Source organism: Heterocephalus glaber, unplaced genomic scaffold (genome assembly GCF_053883595.1).
Source record: "Heterocephalus glaber isolate CG9 unplaced genomic scaffold, H.glaber_assembly_v1.0 deba00000818, whole genome shotgun sequence".
NCBI lineage: Eukaryota > Metazoa > Chordata > Mammalia > Rodentia > Bathyergidae > Heterocephalus > Heterocephalus glaber.
Window position 1 is genome coordinate 4,855,170 of NW_028258164.1, and position 24,762 is coordinate 4,879,931.

The window sequence follows — 24,762 nt, forward strand, 5'->3', positions numbered from 1 at the left end:
AAGGAAATTAGGTAGCCAGGGGAATGCCCTCGAAGGAAATACTGAACCGGTGCCTCTCCTTTCTTCTCTTTCCTGTCCCAGCTGCAAAGAGACGAGCATCTTCTTCTGCCATGCTGTCCTACCATAATGTACTGCCTTGCCACAATCCCAAAAGTCACAGGACAACCAACCATGGACTGAAATCTCCAAAACTGTGAGCTGAAATACACCTTTCTTCTTTTTTTGTTTTTGCTTTTTGAGATAAGGTCTTGCTATGTAGTTCAGACTGGCCTTGAACTCACTATGTAGCCCAGGCTGCCTTTGAACTCAGTGATCCTCCTGCCTCAGCCTCTGGAGTGCTGGGGCTACAAGCGTGCACCATCCACACCCAGCCTCTTCTTAAACTGATCAGCTCAGCTTACTTTTGTCAGTGACAGCTGACTAATAACTATAATTCAATTATTCTTATTTTACAGATGAGAAAACACAGGATAAGAAATATATTAAAAGTCACGCCAAGTAATAATAGAGCTAGATGTAGAACCTCAGCATTCTGGCCTGAGTTCATGCTGTCAATATATTTCTAGTAAAAATCATTTTATTTCTAAGCAAGACTCTATTCTCCAGTTTCACTTGAGTACATAAAATCAAATGATAAGTACAATGTATCAAATGATAAGTACAATGTATCACCTCAGGGCTCTGGGCATAAGTCTGGGTTCAATGTCTAGTACTACAAAAAAAGCAAAAACTGTTATAAAATGTATCGCTTCAACAGGGATACATTCAGGAAGTAAACACACCTACTGAGGAATAAATAAGGAATGATACCGGAACAGTTTTGATAAAGGAGTTTTAAGTGTATTTCCCAGTGAGTAGTCAGAAACTAAAGACCTTGCTCATCCTCCGTGCACTGCCAGTTATTTAGATGAAATTTTGCTTTAGTTGAGATAGTATGAAGTGTTTACTGCCACCAGTAAAACTGGCAAATTGCTTGGATTCTGAACTAAATTTACATATAAGAGTATGGTTAAGGGGTCACTGTAAACAGTTCATTTGTTGACAAGCATTTTTACTGGTGTAGAGGACAACTGTGCAAGAGTTTGACATCAGTCTTTTCAAGGAGGGAGACAAAGTTCACAAATAGAAAGAGACCTGAAACTAAAGGAAAACAAGTAGTAATTTATGTACCTTAGAAAGGGAAGGTAGAAAGTCATTTCAAGAAAAAAAACCTGCCAGGCATGGCGATGAATGCCTGTAATCCCAGCACTTAGGAGGCTAAGGCAGGAGGATCTCAGTGAGTTTGCTGCCACCCTGAGCTACATAGTGAGACCTTGTTTCAAAAAAGAAAGGGGGGGGGGGCGGAAGAGCACAGGTAAAGCGATTCAGATGTTGGGGAAAAGGGCAAAGAAAGCTAGATACCAATAAGTATGTATGAAAAGAGAGAGAGAAAGAGAGAAGGAAAGAAAGAACAAACAGCTGGATGTGGTGGTGCATGCCTCTAATCTTAGCACTCTGGAAGGCTGAGGTAAGAGGATCACTGCAAATTCAAGGCCAGCCTGTTCTACATAGTAAGTTCAAGGCCAGTCTGAGCTACACAGTGAGACCCGGTCTCAAAACAAAACAAACGTTGTCAAGTAAGCAGACTTATTAGCACATCCAAAAAGGAGAAAAGGGGGAAAATATCAAAAGAAATGTTAGAGGAACAAGTTACCACCTTTTCCCCTACGCTGCAATCATCTCCTTAACTGGTTTCCCTTACCTTTTGTCCCTCTGAAGTTTTCTCCATGGGGTAGCCAACTACACCGTAGTATCCTTTTTCAGTTCTCCAAACATCTCATGCTTCTATTTGATTTCCTTTGCCTAAAAGTCTCCTATTCAAACCACCCTGATTAGATCAAATTCTCAATTTTATAAATAACTCCGTTGTTGTAGATGAAAGCTGTAATTTTGCAAGTTGTTATTTGATTAGTGACTCTCACTATACTGGAGACTCCACGGAAAAAACATGCTTTCTTCTCCCTGTCTCCTGTACTGTTGTGCCTCTCAGTGCAGAGCCTACAACATAGCAGGTGCTCAATAAGTATGTGTTGAATTAATGTACAAAGAAAAACCTGCAAAAACAATCCACAAGTAGAAAAGGGGTATGAGGCAAAGGTAAGTGAATAGATGGAAAAGAAATGCATCAAAGAGAAAAAACAAAAAATTCAATACAGACCATGGCCTAAAGAAATTCATGCAACTTTAGCTGGGTGTGGTGGCACACACATGTAATCCCAGAACTATGGTAGGCTGAGACAGGAAGATTACAAGCTTAAATCCAGGCTAAACAATTTATAGATTTAGCAAAACCTGCCTTGAAAAAAATAAAAAAAAGCACACTGTGAAGGCCCCAAGATCAACCCTCAATATTGAAACAAACAACAAAAAAAATACAACTTGAGTTTCACAAACTAAAGTACAATAGTAGACAGTGAGTGTCCTTTTCCCTAAAGTATAAAAGGAATTAAAATTAGAATTTCATTTAGTAGCTTGAAGGATATATACATATTTTTAGAACAAAGACGTCAAACAGGCACCTCAGAACTTACATAACCAAGCAGCACTAACTTCCTTCTCATTTCTCTGACAGTCTACCCCTTCAGTAAAAATGGCATTATCTCCCAATGCCACAGGCCCAAACCATGAGGCATCTTTGATTCCTTCCTTACTCTGATCCTCACAATACAATCCATCAATAAGTCTTGCAAGCTCCACATACAAACATATCAATCTATCCACCTCTCTTCCCCAATGTCCACTGCCACCATCCTAATCCAAGCCACTCTCACTTCTAGACTGCTACAATGTCCTCCTAATTACTGTAATCTCCCTACTTTTACTCTTGCTCAAGCACCAGCAGTAGTGGTTTTTCAAGATAAATCATGACACCCCATTGTCTCAAACTCTTCAATGACTTTCTACTGCTTATAATGAAATAAAAATGCACAATCCTGTCCAACAGCTCTTGGGCCTTTCACGTCACTCTCTCCTTTGCCTGCTACATTTCAGCTCTAATGATTTTTTAAATTTAACAAATGGAACCATATACTGTATCACCTATACCACTCTGAAGTCTGCTCTGTTATGAAGTCTCACAGTTAAGGTTTTAACCTGGTTAAAGTATCAAATTCATCAAGGATGTCTTTCCTGACTTGAACACTATAAAACAATTTTTCATTATTGCTCTGCATTCTCCTGCAGCCTTTATCACACTCTTTACAATTTATCATTTCATTAATAATGAAAATATTCTAGGTACAAGAAATATGATGATAAAAAGAACTCATTGCTTTGACAGAGCTTATATTTTAGTAGGGCTGAAAAATAAGGAAAATAAACCTATGCAAAGTGTTGATATAAAAAATAAAACATCAGGTCAAGGATTTAGCTCAGTGGCACCAATGTCTACCTGGCAAGCACAAGGTCCTGGGTTCAATCCCCAGTATATAAAAAAAAAAAAGTCCAAGTTATGCCACGTTTGTACATGTGTGCATGCGTACTTGTGATACCATGATATTTTACAGTCATAAAGAGGGTACATTATTTAGGTAATACTGTTTTAAATGGATTATTTTTTTCTTATTGACAGCTTCTCCTACTAAAATATAAGTTCTAGGAAAGCAGGGACTTTGACTATCTTATGCTCTCTTGTATTCACCTTGGTACAGTGCCTAGCAGTATAGGCTTCTATAAATATTTGATGAGTGAATGAACACCTACTTCACCTTTTCAATAAGTCTGGAGAGAATGAATAATGTGAATGCTTTAACATTAAATCCTAAAAACCTATGCGGGGAATATTGTAAAAACTTATAATGAAAACACAAAATGTATGGCAAACTATAGTGGAATATTTTTATTATTAAAAGGCTAAGGAATCAAAAAATCATGGAAAATTAGTATTAGTACCATATCATTCATTTATTTAGAAAGATTCAGGTCAGTATATGAACACTGATTATAAGAAACTAAAGTTCTTCCCTTCTCCTAGGCTCACATTGTATTATACCCTAAGGAAGAATAAAAGCAATAGTTTAAAATTTACATCTGCTCTGTTATCATTTGGCTTTACTGTAGTCTTTTATCCTCCCTAGTTTATCCCATCAGAACTTAAACTGAATCAGAACCTCATAGAAACCTGAGATTTACCATAACACAAAAGTATAGTCATCTCCACAACGAATACAGTTAACAATTGGAAAGTCATCTTTTGAGTTTCCAATTTCAAAATCAAAAACACTACACAGAGCATCATGTGTAACACAAACTACATTACTCTCAGGACTATTCTGATCAAACAGGAATGGTGGTAGTTTAAAACGAACAGAGGAAAAACTCACAATCTCTCCTTATCTTATTTGGAATCGCACATAAAAACTCTCACCACTTTTAGATAAAGGCTGTCTCGCTTTTCTTTTCTTTCCTTTGCTATGCTCTAGCAGGAAAAATTAAAGAAAATTACTTTCCCCCACATTATTAGTTTCTATTCAACCACTAGACTGAGAACCCATTTCTAACACTCTTACAGAATCTGTTAGTACTATTCTTTTTGGAGACAGAGTCTCATTATGTCAAGAAGGGTCTTGAACTTAAGTCTACCATACCCCAGGCTGGCCTACAACTCCGTAGCGATCTTTCTGTCTCTCCCTCCCGGGTGCTGGGATTACAGGTGTATGCCACCAAGCCTGGCCTAATGTTCTTTCTTAATTTTTAAATTAAATTTTACTTTCTTAATTCAGTAATGTTTCTAAATGGATACTATTAAAATTATCATGTAGATACACTGCATGTGTAAGAAATTTTCGCAACCAGAAACAGTGTAATCTCAGATACTCAAGAGGCTGTGGCAGAAAGAACGGTAAATTCCAGGCCAGCCCGGGCAACTTAAGTTTCAAACCGCTTCAAAACACAAAAAAGAACCCTCCAACACATACACACAAAACAAACTCTGCAAAATTATCTGAAGAGTAATTATTTTAAACAAATACTCCCAGATTCATTTCCCTGAACACAGTTATCAACTCAGTTACCAGTGTAAATACTGCATCCGTCGTCAAAGTAATGGGAAAGTTCTTGGCCCACAACCATGAAACTGAGCTGTGTTTCTGCGGTCCTCATACACGCGCGGGCAAAAGGCCGACACTGTGGCCGCTACCACGGTGCCCGACGGAGAGACCGACCGAGGAGCTTTTCAAGCGGGGCTCGGTCCACCTACGGCCAGGGTCTGACTTTCCCTCCCGCGGGAACGGAGGAACACCCCAACTTTCGGCGACTGTCTCCACGCTCCCGCCGCGCCCCACCGCCTCACTTCTGCGGAGGCGTCTTTGGGGAAGCGCACTTGCTGCTGCCGGCCGGGCCGACAAGGAGGCCCGCGCCCCGCCGAGCGGCCCGATCCGGCCGCGCCGCAGAGCGCCTACCCCGAGCGCGGTCCGCTCCACCCAGTCCGCCTGGGTGGCTCCTTCAGGCCCCCCGACCCCCGACGCCCGCCGGGCCGCGCCCCGCGCCGCACACGCCCCATACCGGCGCCCGCGGCAGACGCACCTTCCAGGAACGCCACCTCGCCGGCGCGGCCGCCGCTCCGGCTGGCCGCCATCTTCCTCCGCCCACGCCGCCGCCCTCGGCCCGGCCTCGCCGCCGCCCGCCAGGAACTGGGGCCGCAGCGGGCTGCGGGCGCGGGGCAAGGGCTCGGCGCCGACACAAAGGCGCGCGCGCGGACGGCCCCAGCCCGCCCGTCTTCTCCTCAGGCCTCCGCGGCCGCGCGCCTCAGCGACGGCGACTATGCTCCCGATCCGGTCGCTCCCTGCGTCCACCGCCCATGCACGGCCACCCGGGCCGAGGCGACGGGGAGGGGATGAGAGGAGGCCGTGCGCGCGCACGCCCAGTCCGCGCCGTAAGATGGCCGCGCCGCGCGCCAGGAACAGGCCTCCGCGGCCGTTGGGCGCCGCAACCCTCGCTCCTCCCGTCACCGCCCCAGCCCGGCGAGAGAGCCCGGCCGGCCAGTGCGGAAAAACCCCCCGTCGGCCCGATGCCCCGCCCACACAGCCCCCCGCCCCGCGAAGCCCCGCCCGCCAGGCGTGAGCGCCAGGCCGGCCGGTAAAGAGCGAGTCCGCGCCCCGCAAGGCCCCGCCCCTCAGGACCCCGCCCCCGCCCCGGCTCTCGGGTCCTTGGGGTCCGCGCTGGGAGCGTCTCTGGCGACGGGTTGTGTGGGTGTCGGGAGCGCACTTCTCGGCCCAGGCCTGAGGGGCGCCGCTGGGGAAGCTGGATGACCACAGGTGCCCTCAGAGGAGTTGCGCCCCTGTGTGTGCCAAAATAACTTTCCAAAACAGCCGTTCAGAAAAGACCCTGCCGGTGTGCAAGCGATGGCAGTGTTGGAAGCGGACCTTGGTGGTGTGCAGTATGTGCCTGACCTTGCAAGAACCGCAGCCTACTTTAGTCGGGACTTGTAAGCTGAGATGATGACTGTCTTAGTTACTTTTTCCTCCCTGAGACACAGTTACGACTCCCACAACTGTGAGGAGGAGAAGCTTATTTTGGCTCACAGCTCGTAGAGGATTCAGTACCCAACTGGCTGGCTTCTGACAGAGAGTAATTGCTGGGGACCAGGCCGGAGGAGGAACGGCGCCCTTCCAAGCCACCCCGCGACCCACCTTCTCCCACCAGGTCAGTTAGCTATCAACTCATCGGTGCACGCATCCACTCTGAGTACTGCACCCCGCGACCCAGTCATCTCCCCAAAGCACCCCAAAGAGCTCATGAAGCTTTGGAGGATGCCTAGATGCACAGTAAACCACAATTCTGTCGCATCAGGGTTCTTCTTTTCATCCATGAAAATTTGGAAAATAGAGAAAATGAGAAGTTACCCCAGTCTCTCCACTGAAACTCAGTTCCTTTATAAGAGGAAGGAGCGGAGTGGTACTGGCTTAGGACATTCGTATTAAGCTGTATCGGGGGCCCCCTTAAAAAAATTTTTAATTTTGAGCCAGAGTTTCAATAAGTTATAAATTACCCAGGCTGGGTTTAAACTTGCAATCCTTCTGCCTCAGCTCCCAGTGTGCTGGGCTTATAGGCCTGTGCCACCGGGCCTAGCTTTATTTTTGTTTGAGAATGGATATTGAAGGACTTAAAAAAAAAGTGCTGATTGGAATAGTAACTGTATATATGTTAAGGAGCCAAATTTCAGCCAGGAGATGTGACATACCTCTAATCCTAGCACTCTGGGAAGCTGAGGCAGGAGGATTGCAAATTGAGCTCAATTTGGGCAGTTTAGCGACTCGGAGAGACACTGTCTGAAGAAAAAAAAATTTAAAAGGTCTAGGGGTGGAGCTCAGCGCAAAGGCCCTGTGTTCAGTCCCCAGTAACCGCTCCCCCCTCCCCCCAATACACACATTAGCCGGTCTGATGGCCCAGGTCCCAGCACTCCAGACAGGAATGAGACAGGAGGATCCCAAGTTTGAGGTCGGCCTGTACTACATAGCAAGACCTGTTTAAAAAAAAAAAAAAAAAAATCCTCATATCAGTAAAAAGTCTACAGCAATTGAAATGATTGTAGAAAACAGATCACAGTCTTCAGGGAATGAACTGTTCTAATTCAGCTGTCCTCTTAACCAAGGCTTAGGCAGAGAGCCTTTTTGTTTAAAACTTCTTTTAATACCGTTTCCGCTAATGAGTCAGTAATCTTTCCCTGATTTGTTGAGTAGTAGAATGAATGTATGTATTATAATGTACCTTTCCTGCCTGAGGAATTGCACGGTCCTGTTGTGGTGCTCTGTGACAGTCTGTGCTGGTGACAATATGGTATCATAGATAAAAGGCAGCTGCAAGTATAGACTCCCAAAGGTAAAGAGAATTAACCTCTCACTTAAAGTATGCGTGTGCTGGCTTTGCTAAAGGGCAGGTGCCAGGAGTTATGGAATGTGGATGGCTGGCCTCAGGGAGCAAGGAAAGGCCAGGAGACTGACTCCTGGGACAGGTTCTGGAAAGGAAAACTGGCACCTCGATTTTAGCCCAATGGGACAGATGTTGGACTTCTGACCTTACAGAGCTTTAAGATAATAAATCTGTGGGAAATTGGCAAATTAGTGGTAAAGTCACTTGGTATAGCAGACATAGAAAACTAACACACATGGAATGGTAAGCCCGGTAGAGTTGCCTTTTAAGCAAACTGAATAAGATTTTTTTTAGGCAAAATCTACGGTTTTATTTTTGGGTGTTATCAATTTCAGCTAGTATGTATGGGGCCCCATAATTCCAATTGTAAAGGAGAGGTATGAATTATGATTCTCAAACTTTAGTGAGCATAATAAGGGGTGGGGCTGTTGAAACATTACCACACCTCCAAAGCGTGTGACTCAGTAGGTCTGGAGTGAGACCACAGAAAGTGCATTTCTTCCCCTTCTCTTCCCTTCCTTCCCTTTCCCTCCTCCTCTTCTCTCTCTCTCTCTCTCTCTCTCTCTCTCTCTCTCTCTCTCTCTCTCTCTCTCTCTTTTCTCTCTGTCTCTGGTGGTATTGGAGAGTGAACCTAGGACCTTCACCCTGGGCTACATCCTCAGCCCTCAAACTTTAATTAACATAAAAAAATAAGCATAATGGAAAAAAGTTAAACTATTTTAGGTTTGAATAGATGGGCAAATAAGTGTTATGGCTTGTGTCTAGAGGTTCCCCCCCCAAGCCACATGCAGGCAGTCATAGGTGGGGTTTTTCCAGAGGTGGCTGGATCTAGAGTATGACGCTGGAATTGATTCATGGTGCAAAGCTAGGCTCAAGGGCACTGGGATAAGGGTGTGAGTGCTGACCACCCTGAGTAGTCTGGATAAGATAAAAGGGGCAGAAAGATGCTGTTAAGGTCCCTTGTTGCTTTTGCTGACTTTAATGTAGTGAACTGTTTCTCCTCTGCTATGCCTCTCTGCCATGTGGCACCCTGCCTTGGGGTCAGCTAACTATGGACTGAGACATCTACGAACTGTAAGCCACATAAACCCTTAACTTGTGGGTATTGGGTATTTTTTTCCTCAGCAATGAGAAAAGTAACTAAGACAATAAGCCATTTTGGTTTTCTTCTAATGATTCCATTAAAGAGAATTTGGAAGGCTGGGGAGGCAACTCAGTGGTAGAGTACTTATCCAGCAAGTTTGAGGTCCTGGGTTCAATCTTTAGGAGAGAGGGAGAGAGAGAGATTGATTTGGAAAAGAGGAAAGGAAAAACAAGGTCCTGCCAATCAAAAATTTTTTCCAGTCAAAAAATGTAAGCCCAATGCCATATGTTCTCTAATGTCTTTTTATTAATATACTTAGATCATCTGTTCCCAATGTCGCACCCTGGACCTACTTCCCTTCCAAGCTCAAACATCCCATCTACAGCCACAACCCCTAGGCCATTTTCAGTCCTACTGTGGTCTCTAAACCACTGATGCCTCCATATTCTATCTTTTCTCTCTAGTTTAGCCTTCATAGTACCTTATTTCATTTCCTGTTTTTTGATTATATGTTCAACTCTTCCTGCTTGAAGGTAGGCTAAAGACCCCCACAACTGCCATTATCAGAAACACCAGTATATGGTGGGAGGGAGGGGAAAGATGTGGTACCGAGTTTCTGCAAGATCTCTGCGGATTCCCAGCAAAGACACAAAGATTTCTCCTATTTATTAACCCATCTCTCACCCTCAAATCCCATATCTCCCTGGAGCTGAGAACCTGATTTTTGAGCAAATCTCCCTATTCTCCATTCCTTGGCCACTGAATAAAGCCCTTCTTTCTCCCCAGCCCTTGTCTCTTGACATAAGTTTTGTCATAGGATGAGTTCCAGCCCTGGGTTTGACAACGGATCCACTAAAACATCACAGCCCCTACCTCCCGTGAGCCTTTGGCTGCGGCCTCCCACAGTGCTCTCTGGTTGGCGTGTGCTTCAAATGTCCCGAACAGCTTCTTCAGTCCTTTCCCCACGACTCTTCCCAGAATTCCTTCCTCTCAACTTCAGACAGAAATACATGATATGAGATGGGCATTCCTTTCGTTTATCAAAACTATCTGATCTGTACCCACTTACTCTATTTCCTACTTTATAACAGAAACAGAGACCTTCCTCCTTTAAATCAATGCCTTTAGGTGTCCCTATGAGTTCCATGTCAGTGCCTTCTCAATTCTGTATTTCCACTTCCTTCAGTTCACTAGAATTTTTCTTAGAGGCAGAAAGTGTTGGCCCTTCTGCTGGGCGTGGTGATTGTTTGAAGGCTGAGGCAGGAGGCTCTTGAGTTTGAGACCAGCCTGGACTACATAGCAAGATCGGGTTTTAAACAACAAACAAAACAAAATGTAATGAAATGAAATAATATAAAATGAAATTTATATTAAAAAAAAGAAAAAGCGTGTTAGCCCCCAGTAATCTTTAGGATGTTTGGCTACAACATCTGAGAGATTTCCAAACAATTTACCAGCGCTGCTGTACCCTACTTAAATGGGTTAAAGATAGGAGTCTCCATATCAAGTAGCACCTCAGTTTTCTGTGTAAGTCCTATAAGAAAGAACAATAAACAATAATGATTAGGGCCGGGGATTTAGCTCAGTGGTTTCGCCGCCTGCTGCGCAAGCGCAAGGACCTGAGTTCGATCCCTGGTACCAAAAAACCCCAAAAAACGGTAATGATTGAAGAATCAACATTCTCAGGGCTGCACCACCATCCCTATGCAAACAGAATTCAGAGGAAAACACAACTGAGATGATTTGCAGGATCCTTCAGGAAGGATGCAAGAGTGTGGACCCTCCCCTCCAAAAGCTGCTTCTCTCTGAGAGTATTAGCTTTTTGCCATCCACTCACTTTCTCAAACCAGAAAGGTACAAATCGTGATCGATATGCACTCTTGTCAAATAAAGTTTCCCTCTTAAACATCTCTTAGAATCCATATGTATTTTTCTAATTCTAATGATTCCACTATAACCTTTCAACTATATATTACTGTAAATAACAGTTTCAAACAGGTTGTTCCTTCTCTCTTCCTCTCCTCTCATCCATTTCTTATATAAAAGCCACAATACTTTTTTTTGGAAATGTAAATGAGATCACACCACCTTCTTCTAACACCATTCATGAGATTCTAAGATCTAAGGCCCTTGACGCCTGCCTCAACCTTATTTTGCAGCACTCTCTCTTGCTTCATTAAGTTCCAGCCACTTCCAGGGGTTTTTGTCTGTTGGTTCCTTTTTGTTATTTTGTCTGTGGTTCTGGAGGTTGAATCCAGGGCCTTCTGAACACTAGGCAAAAGATCTCCCAGCACCACTGTCTTAGTTATTTTCTTGTTTCTGGGACAAAATATCCGGCACGGACAAATTAAAGGAGGAAGATTTTATTTTAGCTCACAGTTTGTAGAGGTTTCAGTCCATAGCTGGCTGGTTCTAGGTGGGGTGGCATGGCAGAGGGGCATCACAGAGGAGAAACGGTCCATGGGAAAGCAGGGCAGGCAGGGAGCAGCCCAAGATCAAGAAAGAGCAGGGATATAAAATTCCAGGCCACACCACCAGTGACCTGCCTCTTCCCACCATGCTTCACCTTTGAACATTATACCCTGCTATAAACCCTTAATCTAGTATGTCATACCCAGATCCAGTATCACACACCCATGATCCAGTCACCTCCCAGAAGCCCCACCTATAAGTGCATGAGGCCTTGGGGGGACAACTAGATAAAAGCCATTACAGCCACTTTCACTTTTTAAAGTTCTTTAAGTGCTTCATCTTTCTTACATCACAGCCTTTGACCATATTTTACCCTCAGTCTGCAATACACTTTTTGCCGAAATGGAACCCATTAGTACATATCTGTCAACAGAATAAAGAGATAAACCATCATAATTTTTCCCGAGGGATATTTGGAATCATAGGGTTCTAGAACTCAGACTCCTCACAGAGCACGTAATACAATCTTAGAAGCCAAAGAAATGTCTTTGCCCCAAAATAACATTGTGGTAGAAATCTAAAAAAGATACTTCTGAAAGTATCAGCAACCCAGGTGTGAACATAGGTTTTGGCAATTACAGTGCTGAAATAATTTGAGTTGAGGAGTCTAGGAATCAACAGGAAGAAGAGTTATGTTAGTTATATACACATAATACCAAAGTTTCCTTTCTGTTTGCTTTCTTCTCTAAGGCCACAAATCCTTTTTGTATCACAACTGGTGTCTCTTCTATTTTAGTCAGATTTCCAGTGCTGTGTATAAAACTATTTGGACAAACTGGTTCATATTCTATGCTGGTAGAGTTTAAGAGTTAATAGTAAAATAGTAACCCGATTATGACCTCTGTCATTATTACTGTATTTGCTGTTTCTCCTAGTCTGCTATTGGCTTTCCTCTTTGTAGATATTTATGCTTCACTTCTTGTCTCCATTTAATAACAGCAAAAGCAATGTAGCAATAGCTTATAACATAATTTTCTGAAAATACTGTTCTCTGATGCTGACTCCAAACTGAAGCCAAGTAGGATCTTGCATTTTATTTTTTATTTTATTTTATTTTTTTTTTTGGTACCGGGGATCGAACTTGGGTCCCTGTGCTTGCACAGCAGGCAGCGAAACCACTGAGCTAAATTCCCAGCCCCACTGAGCTAAATCCCTGGCCCCTCTTGCATTTTAAATTAACTTCACTTTGCAATTTGAACTACTCTATCTCTTCTGCAGGTCAATAAACAAGTTTTCAGAAAAATGTAAGGAATAACTAGCCCTCTGAGTTTTGGACTGCTTTTTGAAGTTAAAAGTCTCAGTACTAGCTTCCTCTTAATATCATTCATAATCTTTTGATGACATAAGAAGTACATAGATGACTGCTCAGTTTTTGTGTTCAACTTAATCATCTAAATTAGAAGCCTACTGTGACTGCTGACTTGGTCTTGGTTAGGGTTGATTTCACTTTAACTATTACACTAGAAAAAAAGAAATACAGATATTAAAGACGTTATAAAGGCACAAATGAGTGAAAGTGGATCCATGATACTTTTCTTTTTTCTAAGGGAGGTATGTCCTAGACTAAGTGGTTAGTAGGGAGAGGCCGAGTCAGAATTCAAGTAGTATCCTATTACCACATAAGAACATATTGTTGTATCACAGCTATATACTTGTCCTCCAGATGTTTTTTTAAGTATTGCGGATTAAACCCAGGGCCTTGGCACTAAGCTACATTGCCATCCCTATTTTATTTTGAGACAGGGTCTTGATAAGTTTCCAGGTTGAACTAAAATTTGGAATCCTCCTGCCTCAGCCTCCCAGAATTCTGAGATTATAGACACATGCCCCCATGTCTGGTTTTGTCTTCTACTTATCATGCACAATTGTGCCTTGTCTTAGTTATTTTTCTTATTGTTGAGACAAAATACTCAACACCCTCAAGTTAAGGGAGGAAAGGTTTATTTGGCTTACAGTTTGTAGAGGTTTCAGTCCATAATCAGCTGGCTCCAAGGCAGGGATGGCATCACAGAGGAGAACAGTTCATAACAGGCAGAGAGTAGCATAGCAACAAGGGACCTTAACTGCATCTTTCGGACCCTTTTATCTTACCCAGACTACTCAGGGTGGTCAGCGCTCACACCCCTAATCCTAGTGCCCTTGATCCTAGTATGGCACCATGAATCATTTCCAGTATCACACACTCTAGATCCAGCCACCTCTGAACAAGCCCCGCCTCTGACCACATGAAGTTTTGGAGGGACATTTAGGCACAGACCATAACATTCTGCCATTGGCCTTCTCGAAGACTCATGTACATCCCTTTATGAAAAAGGCATTTAGCCCATCTCTAAGAGTTACCAAAGTCCTAACAGTTTCAGCATGGCTGAAAAGTCCAAGTCCAAAGTCTCCTCTGAGATTTAAGGCAAACTCTTAGCTATAAGCCCCTGTACAAATGAAAAGAAAGTTAAACACTTCCACCATTCAGTGGCACAAGATAGACATTTCCATTCCAAAAGTTAAAAACAAGGGGATACAAAGGAATGGGACCAAAGCAAGTCCAAAATCCATCAGGGCAAACATTGAATCCCACAGTTCCACTTCCAGCATACCCAGCAATCCGTGGCAAGTTGTGAACTCCAGAGGATTTGGGTGGCTCTGCCCCTAGAGCACTTCCAGTGGTTGTAGCTCTCTTGGCTTCTCTCTTGCGCTGGCTTTACTTCTGGGGTCCCCTCTGTACCTTTGGCTTCACACTCACAGTTTCACACATAGCCCTCTTGGGCACACTGCCTGACCTTCCAGACCTCCTTCTGAAATCTGGGTGGAAGCCTTCCTTACCCTACAACTCTTGCATTCTGTATGCACCTAAAACTAGCACCACTTGGATGGTGCCAAGGTCTGCTATCAGCTGGTGCAGTAGCCAGGCTTCCTTCTCTCTTGGCTATAGGGGTCCAGTGCATATGAACCACATCCTGCAGAACAACTTCCCTAGGCCACCACAATTCTGGAACAGTGCTCTGGGGCTCTCTTCTCAAAGCAAAGTCTTTCACTGTTGCAAATTTCCTTTTTTTTTTTCTTCCAGTAGCGGCAATCAAACTCAGGACCTTGCACATGCCAGGCAGGCAAGGCACCACTGAGCTAAATCCCTAGCCCACGCTTTTGCAATTTTGAGGCTGCAAAGGGTGGAGTCATGCTGCTTCTTTCTGTGATGCCCTCAGGCCATCTTTTCTATTCTCCTGTTCCTTCTCAGCAATCAGATCTCCTCTGCTCTATCTTTGCAGGCCATAACTTTACTGGAGCTTCCTTTCTGGCAAAACTCAAAATGTTTTAAATCATTCTGATAGGCTCTGTGCTCTTGATTCTCAACATAAATCAGGCTTAAAGCCCCCAACAGTAGCCATGCCACCACCCCAAGTTAGAGTGCCTGGAAATTTCTTCTGCAAGATTAATCTGCCACCTTTAATCTCAGTCCAGACAAAATCTCTGGACATGAACAAAATGCTGACAGACTTTCTGCTAAGCCATAATACATATCATCTGGAGTCCAATAGCCAGTTCAACCCTTCTTCCCAGAAGAAACCTCCTGAGCCTGAACTTTACCTTCAGGATTTCTATCAGCATTCTGGTCTCTCAGCGCCACCAAAATCTCCCATAAAGTACTGTCTAAGGTGTTCCAGCTCTAGTTTTTCAGCTGGCATCTCCAAACCTTTCCTAATTCTTCCCCTTCCCACAAGCTAGTTTCAAAGTTTCCTCAACCACATGGTCAGGTACATTCACAGCAAAAAACCCACTTCTATGGTACCAAATCTTGTCTTAGTTACTTTTCTCTCATTGCTTTTGCAACCTTCTGACCAGCATGAACTGCTTCTCCTCTGCAAGTCCTGTCTGACACTCCTCCCTGGCTTGGAACCAGTCAATTATGGACTGAAACCTCCACAAGCTGTGAGCTAAATAAGCCTTTGCCCCCTTTAACCTTGTCTGTTGAGTATTTTTGTTTTAGCACCAAGAGAAAAGACAGGCCTCATTGAAATTTCAGTCCAGTAAACTTGGCCAGAGCCTATAAAACCTTACTATGCACCAGGATATAGCTCAGCGGTACAGCACCTGCCTGGCAAGCACAAGACCGTGAGTTTGATTCCCAGTACCAAAACAAAACAAAACAAACCTACACTATGTCCAGACTCCCCCCCGCCCACCAAATGAAAGTAAAGTACTTTAAATTACAAGATATTTCAGCCAGTACTTTAATACCTACTAAATACTCATCACCATGCCAGACCCTGGAAAACGACCAGTTGATTCTTGTATCTACATTTTACATTTGGTATTTCCCATGTGAAATACACACATTTTTGAGGGTAAAGTACAGAATCCCATAATACTTAACTGGGTCATCTATCTCAGTAATACTAGAGAACTCATTTTTTTTTCAAGTAGCAGATTCAACTGGAGGGCCACAACTTTCCCCCCTTTCATTATGGAATCATAACTGTAGATTTTACATCATTAGAGTGAGTTTTAAGCAGAATTCTTTAAAAAGACTTAAAAAATTTTTTTTCTGCTACTGGGGATTGAACCCATGGCCTTGATCATTGTAGGCAGGCACTCTAGCATTAAGCTACATTCTCAGCCTTTTAAAAAAACTTTATTTTGAGACAGTATGGTGGCTCACCTTGACTGTCAACTTGATTGGCTTGAGAGACGTCTCCTAGGAGATTAGGAAACACACTTGTGGGTGTGTCTTTGTGGATCACGGAAGTGTGACCTTCGGGACTCTATCTGGCCCCTGGCCCCTTCCTCGCTGATGCTCTTCCTCTGCTCTCTATTTCCTGGATACCATCAGTGGAGCAGCTTTCTTCCACCATGGCTTTCAACCATGATGACTGACGATGGACTGAAACTTCTGAAACTGTGAGCCACATAAAACTCCTTTTCTTTATGTTGTGGATGTCAAATGCTTTGTCCCAGCAAAGAGAAGCTGACCAGGACAAACAGCGTCTCATTAAGTTGGCCAGGCTGGCCTTACATTTGTTATCCTCTTGCCTCAGCCTCTAGAGTAGCTGAGCAACAGGTGAATGCCACCATGGGTATTTTTTCTTCTTTTCTTTTTTCTTTCTTTGCCTTTCCCCTCCTTCCTTCCTTTTGTCCAAATTGATCTTGAACTCAAAATTTCCCTGCAGGAAAACCACACCTAGCAAAAGATATCCTGAAGAATATAAACTCATATATTTTCAGTTCATTTCTAAACTTGCATATTCCAGATAGATTTAAAATCTGTTAATGACACTAAAGGCAACCTAAATTACCTACATGATTTAAACAAAATAGGTAACTTGGCTTATTATTTATTCATTTGTTTTTGCAGTACTGGGAGCCAAATTCAGGGCCTTCACACTGAAATACATCCCCAGTTGTTTTTTTTTTTAAATTAAAAAAACGGTCTTTTAAGTCCTTTATTTGCCCAGGCTTGGCTTGAAACTTTCAATCCTTTTCTCCCAGCCTACGGGGTGCTGGAATTATAGGCATGTGCCACCATGCCCAACTTTGTTTTCTAATTCTTGTTTACCATTGAGTCTTATTTAATAAAACAATTTACAGGGAGGCTGAGACAGGAGGATTGCAAGTTGAAGCCTAGCCTGGGCAACTTACCTACTTAGTGAAATCTTGTCTCAGAAATGTGTAAAAAGGGCTGTAGCTAAGTGTGAAGGCCCTAAGTTCAATTTCAGTATTGCAAAGAAATAAATCATCAGTTTAGAGATATTAACAAGTAAGAAGAAAATACCAATGATTTCCTGTTCATCTGTTTTTTCTAGCCCAGCCTCAGCATGCTCTGATCTTCCCATCCACTCTCCTCCTCTGGCTGCTGATATTGTATCAAAAACTCCTGCAGGACAATGGGTTCTTCATGTGTTATTTACAAAGCCCTCTCTGGGAAAAGGACTGGAGAGGAAAGGTACATTCTTAGGACCAGTGTTTTTAGATGTAGTTCAGATTTTGTACAATGTGTTCAGTCTGCTCCTCTCTGTCAGAAGTAGTCACTAGCTGTGCACGCCTGTAATCCCAGCACTTGGGAGGCAGAGACAGGAGAATTGCTGCAAGTTTGATGCCAACCTGGGCTACACAGTGAGCTCAAGACCAGACTAGCCTGGACTACACAGCAAGATCCTGCCTCAAAAACAAAAAACAAAACAAAACAAAAACTAGGCACTTTTGTATAATGAAGACCTATTCATAGAACCAAATACCAAAATATATTTTCTTACTTAGGAAGACAAAGTTTAGTAATATGTGAAAAATAAAATACATAAGCGTAAGGTCCTGATCACTGCCAAATATACACTAATTCACTAATACATTCCAAACTAAATTGTAACTTTTACTTGTCTTCGTTTTCTCTAGAAGAAATAATCATAAACAATATTCTTTAAGGAATTCCCATTAGAGTTCTGATATAGCTTCCCTTTCTTTCATCTCCCTAAATAAGCCCGTGTCATAGAAACGTACATCTCCGATTTGACACGTTACAGATAATTGTAAGTATCTATCCTTAATAACATTTTATCTTTTGCTTTTCTAACCTAGCTGGTAGTATGTCCGTGTTATGGCAGTTAGAGTGGAGTGTCAACTTGATTGGTTTTGGGATCCATTCGGGTGAGGATCCCATACTCCACTCATTGTGGGAAGGAGTATACTTGGAGAAACATTCTTCTGGGTGTATCTGGATGGGTCATGGGTTTGTGACTTTGGAGTTTACATCTTCCCTGCCCCCCCCCCCCCCAGTGCTATTTCTCTGCTCCTCTTCCCAACCACCATGAACTAAAGAGCTTTGCTCTTACACAACTTTCTGCATGATATTCCTGCCTTGAAACCAGATGAACATGCACTGAATCCTTGAAACTATAAGCCAAATTAAACAACTCCTCTTTAAGCTGTGTCTTAGCAACAGGAAAGCTGACTAATACAAGACCAAAGGAAGTTGAAGATGCCAGAAACATGGAATGTCTTGCCAAGGAAAACTATAATCTGTGAGCCAAGATAGCCTAATAGAGCATCCATTTGGGCTGAAACCACAAGGCCGTAGAAGTGGGGGTGTTCAAGCCCTCTGGAACTCACTGCACCTACCACAACCTGCCCTTGGATGCTGGATAAGGAGAATAGGATCTGATGTGTGCCCTACTGTTCTTTGGCCTTGCTTTCGTCCAATTTTTTCACCCTATTCCTTCCTTTTACATCAGAAATGTTTACCCTGTGCCATTGTACCTTAAGATCATACAACTTGTTCTTGATTTTTACAGAATTTCATAGCTAAGAGTTTGTCTTGAATCTCAGAACAGACTTTAACTTGGACTTTTTAAAAGTGCTGGAACTGTTGAGACTTTGTAGAAGGGATTATTGCATTTTGGGCTGTATTGAGGATAGTTAAATCATGTTAAGCAGAATTATGTCCTTGTGTTTTTTGCAGATTAAGTATGGCTTAAGGAGATTTGTTTGGGTGTCAAGTTGACAAGAGGTGGGATGTGACTATTAAGATAATGTTAACTTGATTGACTTGGGAAGTTCCCAGAGGATTGGTGGAGCACACTTTTGGGTGGGTCTGTGTGAGCCATGGATGTGTGACCTGAGTTACCATATCTAGTTTTCATCCTTTCTTCTGTGGTACTTCATTGCTCCTCTGTTCTTCTCCCAGCCACTGAGAAAGAAGTAGCTTTGTTCCACCATGATGTTCCTGCCTTGGAAACAGCTGACTATGGACTGAGTCCCCTGAAACAGAACTGAATTAAACCTCTCTGCTTTTAAGTTGTGAGTGTTAGGTATTGAGTCTCAATGATGGGAAGCTGAGTAATTCATGTGTATTATAGGTTTAATAGTCATTATGTAAGTTATATACCTTTGCTAAACTAAACTTTCTAATATTGTTTTCATGTGTTTATTATATAATGTTAAGATAAATCTAAATTTTTCCATAATTATTTACTTTGTAAAGATATCACATGATAGAGAAAATGGTGGAGCATTGACTGGCACCAAAATTCAGCCTTTCTGAGATCTGGAATCCAGACACTGCAAAACCACAACTTGGTGAAGAGGAAAGGAGAAGTAGATCACTGGGAATCAGGAAGGAACTGAAATGAAAGCAGAAGCTGCAGGGAATTTGGAGAATCTGTCCACAACACAGAGAAAACAAACAATTTGGACTCTCTCACTGGCTCAAGAAGAGAAGAGTTTGGCTCTGCAGAAGCAGGGGAAGTGCCAAGGGCTGGGAGATCCAGGGAGAAATGGAGGTGGGCTGGGTTGGTAACACAGGCCCCAAGAGGAGCCCATAGCTGTTGTGAAATGCAAAAGCAGTGTGGGATCTTGCTCCATGGGGACATCTTCCACACAGCAGGCAACAGCCGAAGGATTCCAGCACAGGCACTCACCATATCACTAGAGAGTACTTACTCAGGTACTATTTCAGAAAGGGACTGATTATTTAAATCTGGGATTCAGAACACCTAAAACAAACAAAACAAAAAACTTCACTACCAGTTTCCCAGTGTTACCCTCCCATAGTAACTGGGTAAAAGTCTTGAGAGACAGCTTCGAACAAGGAGCAAGCTAGAAAGAGATCCTCTGAGAATTTGAAGCTCAGGCTGGGAAGGACATGAGCCCAATATCCCAAGGTGAGAAGCCAGCTTGGCTTGAGCTGTACTCAGAAATGGCTGGATATGAAAGTGCCTGTTGGCATTAAGTACTTGAACCCTTGCCCTGCTATCTACATCCAGCACATACCTGAGATCTGTTTGCCTCCCCTCTCTATCCATGTGAACAAGGGCACATCTCAGCATACACATCATCACAGCCTGGGGTAAACAGAAGGCACTCTAGAATAGGAGCACATCTCACAAACCCACAGGCCATAAGGCTAGGTGGAGAAAACCATGATTTGCTGGACTTAAAACTATGGCTCCTGAAAGGAAACCACTCATTTAAAAATACAGAGAATATTTTTGTTTCAGTTTTTTTGGATTCAGTATTGTTCTTAACTCTTTCTTCTTCATTGGTTTATTGGGGTGTGGGGAGTTTCCCTTTGTCATTCTTTCTTTCTTTCTTTTTTTCTTTCAAAAACAGAAATTGAATTGTATTGAAGCTTGATGATTCCCATAGTAAATAGATTACAATAAAACTCTAGCTGTTGGCTAAGTTCCATTACTTTTTTAAAAGTCTCTTTGACTTTTTCTCCTGGTCATCTGTTATCCTCTCTGCAGGTCGCTTCTTCAATCCCTTCATTTTCCTTGTTTGTAGTTTGCTTAGGTCTTGTTTCTGCATATGAATCCCTCCGTAAGTTGTGCCAAAAGTATCATGGGACATATTTTTCTTCTTCTTTGGCTTGAGAGCTTTTGGCATTTTCATAGATAACTTATAAAGGTCATCTGAGGCCAGGTGTATCCTCCTCAGAACTAGATCCAATGAAGGTCCCATCTCTTCTAACTCAATCTGAGGTGTTCTGCAACCAGATTTCTTCAACAGCAACTTACAGCTTTGAAAATAAACCTTCCCCTTCAGAGCAGCAAAGTGCAGAACATACTCTAACCCAGCCAGGTGGATATTTGCTACTGTGGGGCCTCTAATTCAATCATATTCAGCACATGGTAGTCATACATACGACCTATTACTAGGTTATTGGGCCGCTTCTTATTATGGGATCCAAACATGAATAAGGAACAATCTGACTTCTTTGAAAAGAACTCCAGTGATGTCTGATCCTCAAATGGTCTTGTAATATTTTTCCACGTCTTTCAGTACTTGTGTCACTGTTGCATTTGCATTTCCCCCTTTGATCAGCATAGCATTTTTATTATTTTCACTAAGTTTCGGTTCTCTCTTCTCAAGGAATCTCTTGGCCCCTTTTGTTTTCGGTTTTATAACTCGGTCCAAGATGTCCATTGCTACCCCATTCTTTCTTTCTTCTTTGTTTCTCTGCATTCTTTCTTCTTTCCTTTTCATATTTTCACTTTTTATTCTCCATATTATTTCTTTTCTCTCTCTTTTTTTCTTTACTTCTACAGTGGTACTTTGGTTCATGAACTTAATTCATTACATGATTCCAGAAAAGATGGCTGTGGTCATGTTCATCACCCAATGTAGAGTTTGCAAACAAAAACAAAATTTGCCAAATGCTTCCATTTATAAACTAAATTATTCACAAACAAAAGCATTTGTGAACCAAGGTACTACTATATCTCTCAGTTTTTGTTACCTGTATCTAATTCTGTAAATATTCATTTAGTCCTTAATAGACTATTCCCTCTCATCTCCCATTGTTTATTTTTTCAAAGCATCTTCTTGCATTCTGCCATTCCCAACTCCTTATATCTTTAATAGTATAACCATTAAGATTTGTTAATCTTTTTATAGTTAATTGTATGTTACTACTGTTGAATCCTTTTCTATCATTAGTGGAGGTATAATTGTTGTATGTAGTGGATACAGATATTTTTTTCCTAATGCTAAAGGTGATATGTTTTTGGTTCTTATGGTATGCCAATATCCACTTTGTCTTGGACAATATTATTGTTGTTGATTTACCTGCTGTTTCCAGGGTCTCATTTTTATTGCTGTTAATAGGTTTTCTCTGAATACAATACCCAAATTATCTTTGAGACATTAACAATCCTGTAGTCCAGTCTTGGAGAACTGCATGCTGGGGCAATGACATTGCATCCTTCCCTCCAAAATTCATAGAGGTGGTCAGATCTTGGGAGACAGGCAAAGGACTACAGTTAGCCACACCCTAAGCACATCACTGAAAAGTTGACTAAAGAAATATCCATACTAGCAACACGTCTTTCCACTATAAACAATGGCAAACCTAAGCACAAAACAAAACAAACACACAAACAAAAAACAATATAAACCTGAGGACACAAGGTAGCAAAATGCCTCCAAAATTTCCAAAGGCCAATTCATAGGTAATAGGGAGAGGAGTAGGAAAACAAAAGCCACAGAGCTGATTTATTCGAAAATATAACAGAGGAGATTAAAAATAGATCAATAAAGTGCTTGGTGGGCTCACAGAACCTATAACTAAACAGATAAAGGATGTAATAAACACAATGATCAGGGAGCTTACAGGAGATACTAATAAAAAGCTAGCTGACTGGCAAGCACAAGGTCCTGAGTTTGATCCCTGGTACTAAAGAAGAAAAAAAAGCTAGCTAAGCTAAACAAAATGATACAATATGTGAATAACCAGTTTAGCAAAGAATTAGTGTCCAAGAAAAAGTTGTAAACAGAATTCCAGGAGATTAAAAATTTTATTGAAAGAATGGACAGCAGAAGTGACTAATATGAGAACAAGATGTTAGAGTTAGAAGATAGGGATGCTTTCAAATTCCAGTTACTCAGAGACACCTTAAAAACAATAAGAGAATATAAAAAATGGTTCCAACAGCTGCTAGCTAACACAAAGCAACTAAGATTAATTGGAATAAGTGAAAAATCACAAAACAACACAAGGGTATAAAATATTTGTTTACCGCAACCATGACGGAAAACTTTCCAAAGATAGGGAAAGAATGAAATATCCAGATAAGTGAGGCATATAGAATCCCAAGAAGCCACAATCAGAAGAGAACCTCACTACCTCACATCAGAGTCAAAATCTCAGAAGTCCAACATAGGGACAGAATCATAAAAGCTGTTTAGAGGAAAGCAGCAAATCACTTATAGAGGTAAGCTCATTAGAATTACATCAGAGATCTCCACACAAACCTGAAAAGCCTCACCTGGAAAAGCTTGGAGTAAAGTGTTTCAAGTCCTAAAAGATAAGATCTTCCATTCCAGACTTATATGTCCCTCAAAGCTCTCTTTCAAAATTGATGGAGAAATAAGGGATTTCCACAACAAAGGGCACCTCAAGAAATTCATGATCACTAAACCAGGACTACAAAATAAAAATGCTGAAGCATATCCTAGAAAGAGACAATGAAGCCAAAAGTGGGGAAAAAACCCCTATACCAGTCAGAGTGAACAGTTAAGCAGGAGAGAGAGAGGAGAGAGAGCTAAGCAACAAGAAAATAATGTAATAACAGGAATAAGTCAGTACCTTTTAGTAATTACTCACAATATGAATGGTCTCAATTCCCCAATCCAGACACTGATTGTCAGAATGGATCAAGAAGTAAAACCCAACTATACAAGAAACACAATTAATCCAAAAAGAAATACACAGATTAAAAATAAAAGGATGGAAAGCAACATTCCATGCAATGGGAAACTGGCAAAAAGCAGGAGCAGCTATCCTAATTTCAGATAAAGTGGGTTTTTGGGAGACCATCCCTAAAAGCAGGCTGTAAGCAGTGGGAGCTGTAAAGAGTTAACCCCACAATTGGCTTGGTTTAAGATGTGAGTCTGACCGAAGGCTACGATTCATGAGAGCACTACAGATGGGGTGCAGTTTACCACAACTTGTCCATCAATAGCCAAAGTAGAGGCCAGAGAAACAGCCCATGAAATTGTGAGGCTTAATATGAGATAACACAACAGCTGATGTCAGAGTGACTCACACCCAAATTCCATTCCCAGAATTAAAACCTTAACTAAAAAGACAAGGTTAATTGTTAACCACAATGTATATCTGTTCTGTTCTGTTCCTAATAAAAGAATGCTTTGTCTCTTCTTTTACAAACCTTGCCTACATCAACAACATATCCCTAGCAACCACACATAGCCCTTACCCCAACTTAACAATGATTGTGTCACCGATAAATATCTACAGTTCTGTCTATTCAGAACCTTTGCTGTTTTCTCAGCACTGCCCATCCCAGTTCCCCGTCTCTCTCTTTAATTCTGACTCTGAGTCTTTCTTTTTGTTTTGCATTGTAACACCAAGCAGGAAATCAGGATTCTCTGCAGGGGTCTCCAATATGGGTTTCAAGCCAAAACTGATCAGAAGAGGGAAGGAAGGTCACTATATATTTGTTAAGGAAACAATTCAACAGGAAGAGGTAACAGTTATAAACATGTATGCACCAAAATGGAGCATTCCCAATTTAATAAAACAAGCATTCATAGACATAAAAGGTTAAATAGGCACCAACACAAATATAATGGGAGACCTCAATACCCTACTGTCACAAATAGATCTAGACAAAAAAATCAACAAAGAAATATGAGAATTAAAGTGTAACTTTGAATAAATGGACTCAATAGATATCCACAGAGTATTCCACCCAACAACAGAATATACATTCTTCTCAGCAGCACATAGGACTTCCTCCAAAATAGACTGCATGCTAGCCCATATCACATGCTTAAGTAAATGCAAAAGAATCAAA

At 42.0% G+C, this 24,762-nt stretch overlaps 2 protein-coding genes and 1 pseudogene across 8 annotated transcripts in view; 1 reads left to right on the top strand and 2 right to left on the bottom strand.

Moving 5' to 3' along the window:
- The window catches only part of Senp6 (SUMO specific peptidase 6), a 113,259-nt gene extending 107,223 nt beyond the window's left edge, over window positions 1-6,036 (bottom strand). Inside the window, exon 1 of one of the 7 annotated variants that reach the window (XM_087207580.1) lies at window positions 5,563-6,036. Coding sequence is in view for 6 of the 7 variants with exons in the window: in XM_021243795.2 (XP_021099454.1) it covers window positions 5,052-5,139 (88 nt within the window). In the remaining variant the exon portion in view is untranslated. Of the gene's footprint in view, window positions 1-5,051; window positions 5,353-5,562 lie in introns of those variants that run through there. The other 6 variants (XM_013065221.3, XM_021243795.2, XM_021243794.2 and 3 more) reach the window with 6 other exon arrangements.
- A 121-nt stretch (window positions 6,037-6,157) lies between these two features.
- Filip1 (filamin A interacting protein 1) overlaps window positions 6,158-24,762 on the top strand; it is a 357,204-nt gene continuing 338,599 nt past the window's right edge. Inside the window, exon 1 of the mRNA XM_087207573.1 lies at window positions 6,158-6,681. The gene's annotated coding sequence lies outside the window, so the exon portion shown is untranslated. The remainder of the gene's footprint in view (window positions 6,682-24,762) is intronic.
- LOC110345641 (ribosome production factor 2 homolog pseudogene) lies at window positions 20,607-21,776 on the bottom strand (annotated as a pseudogene).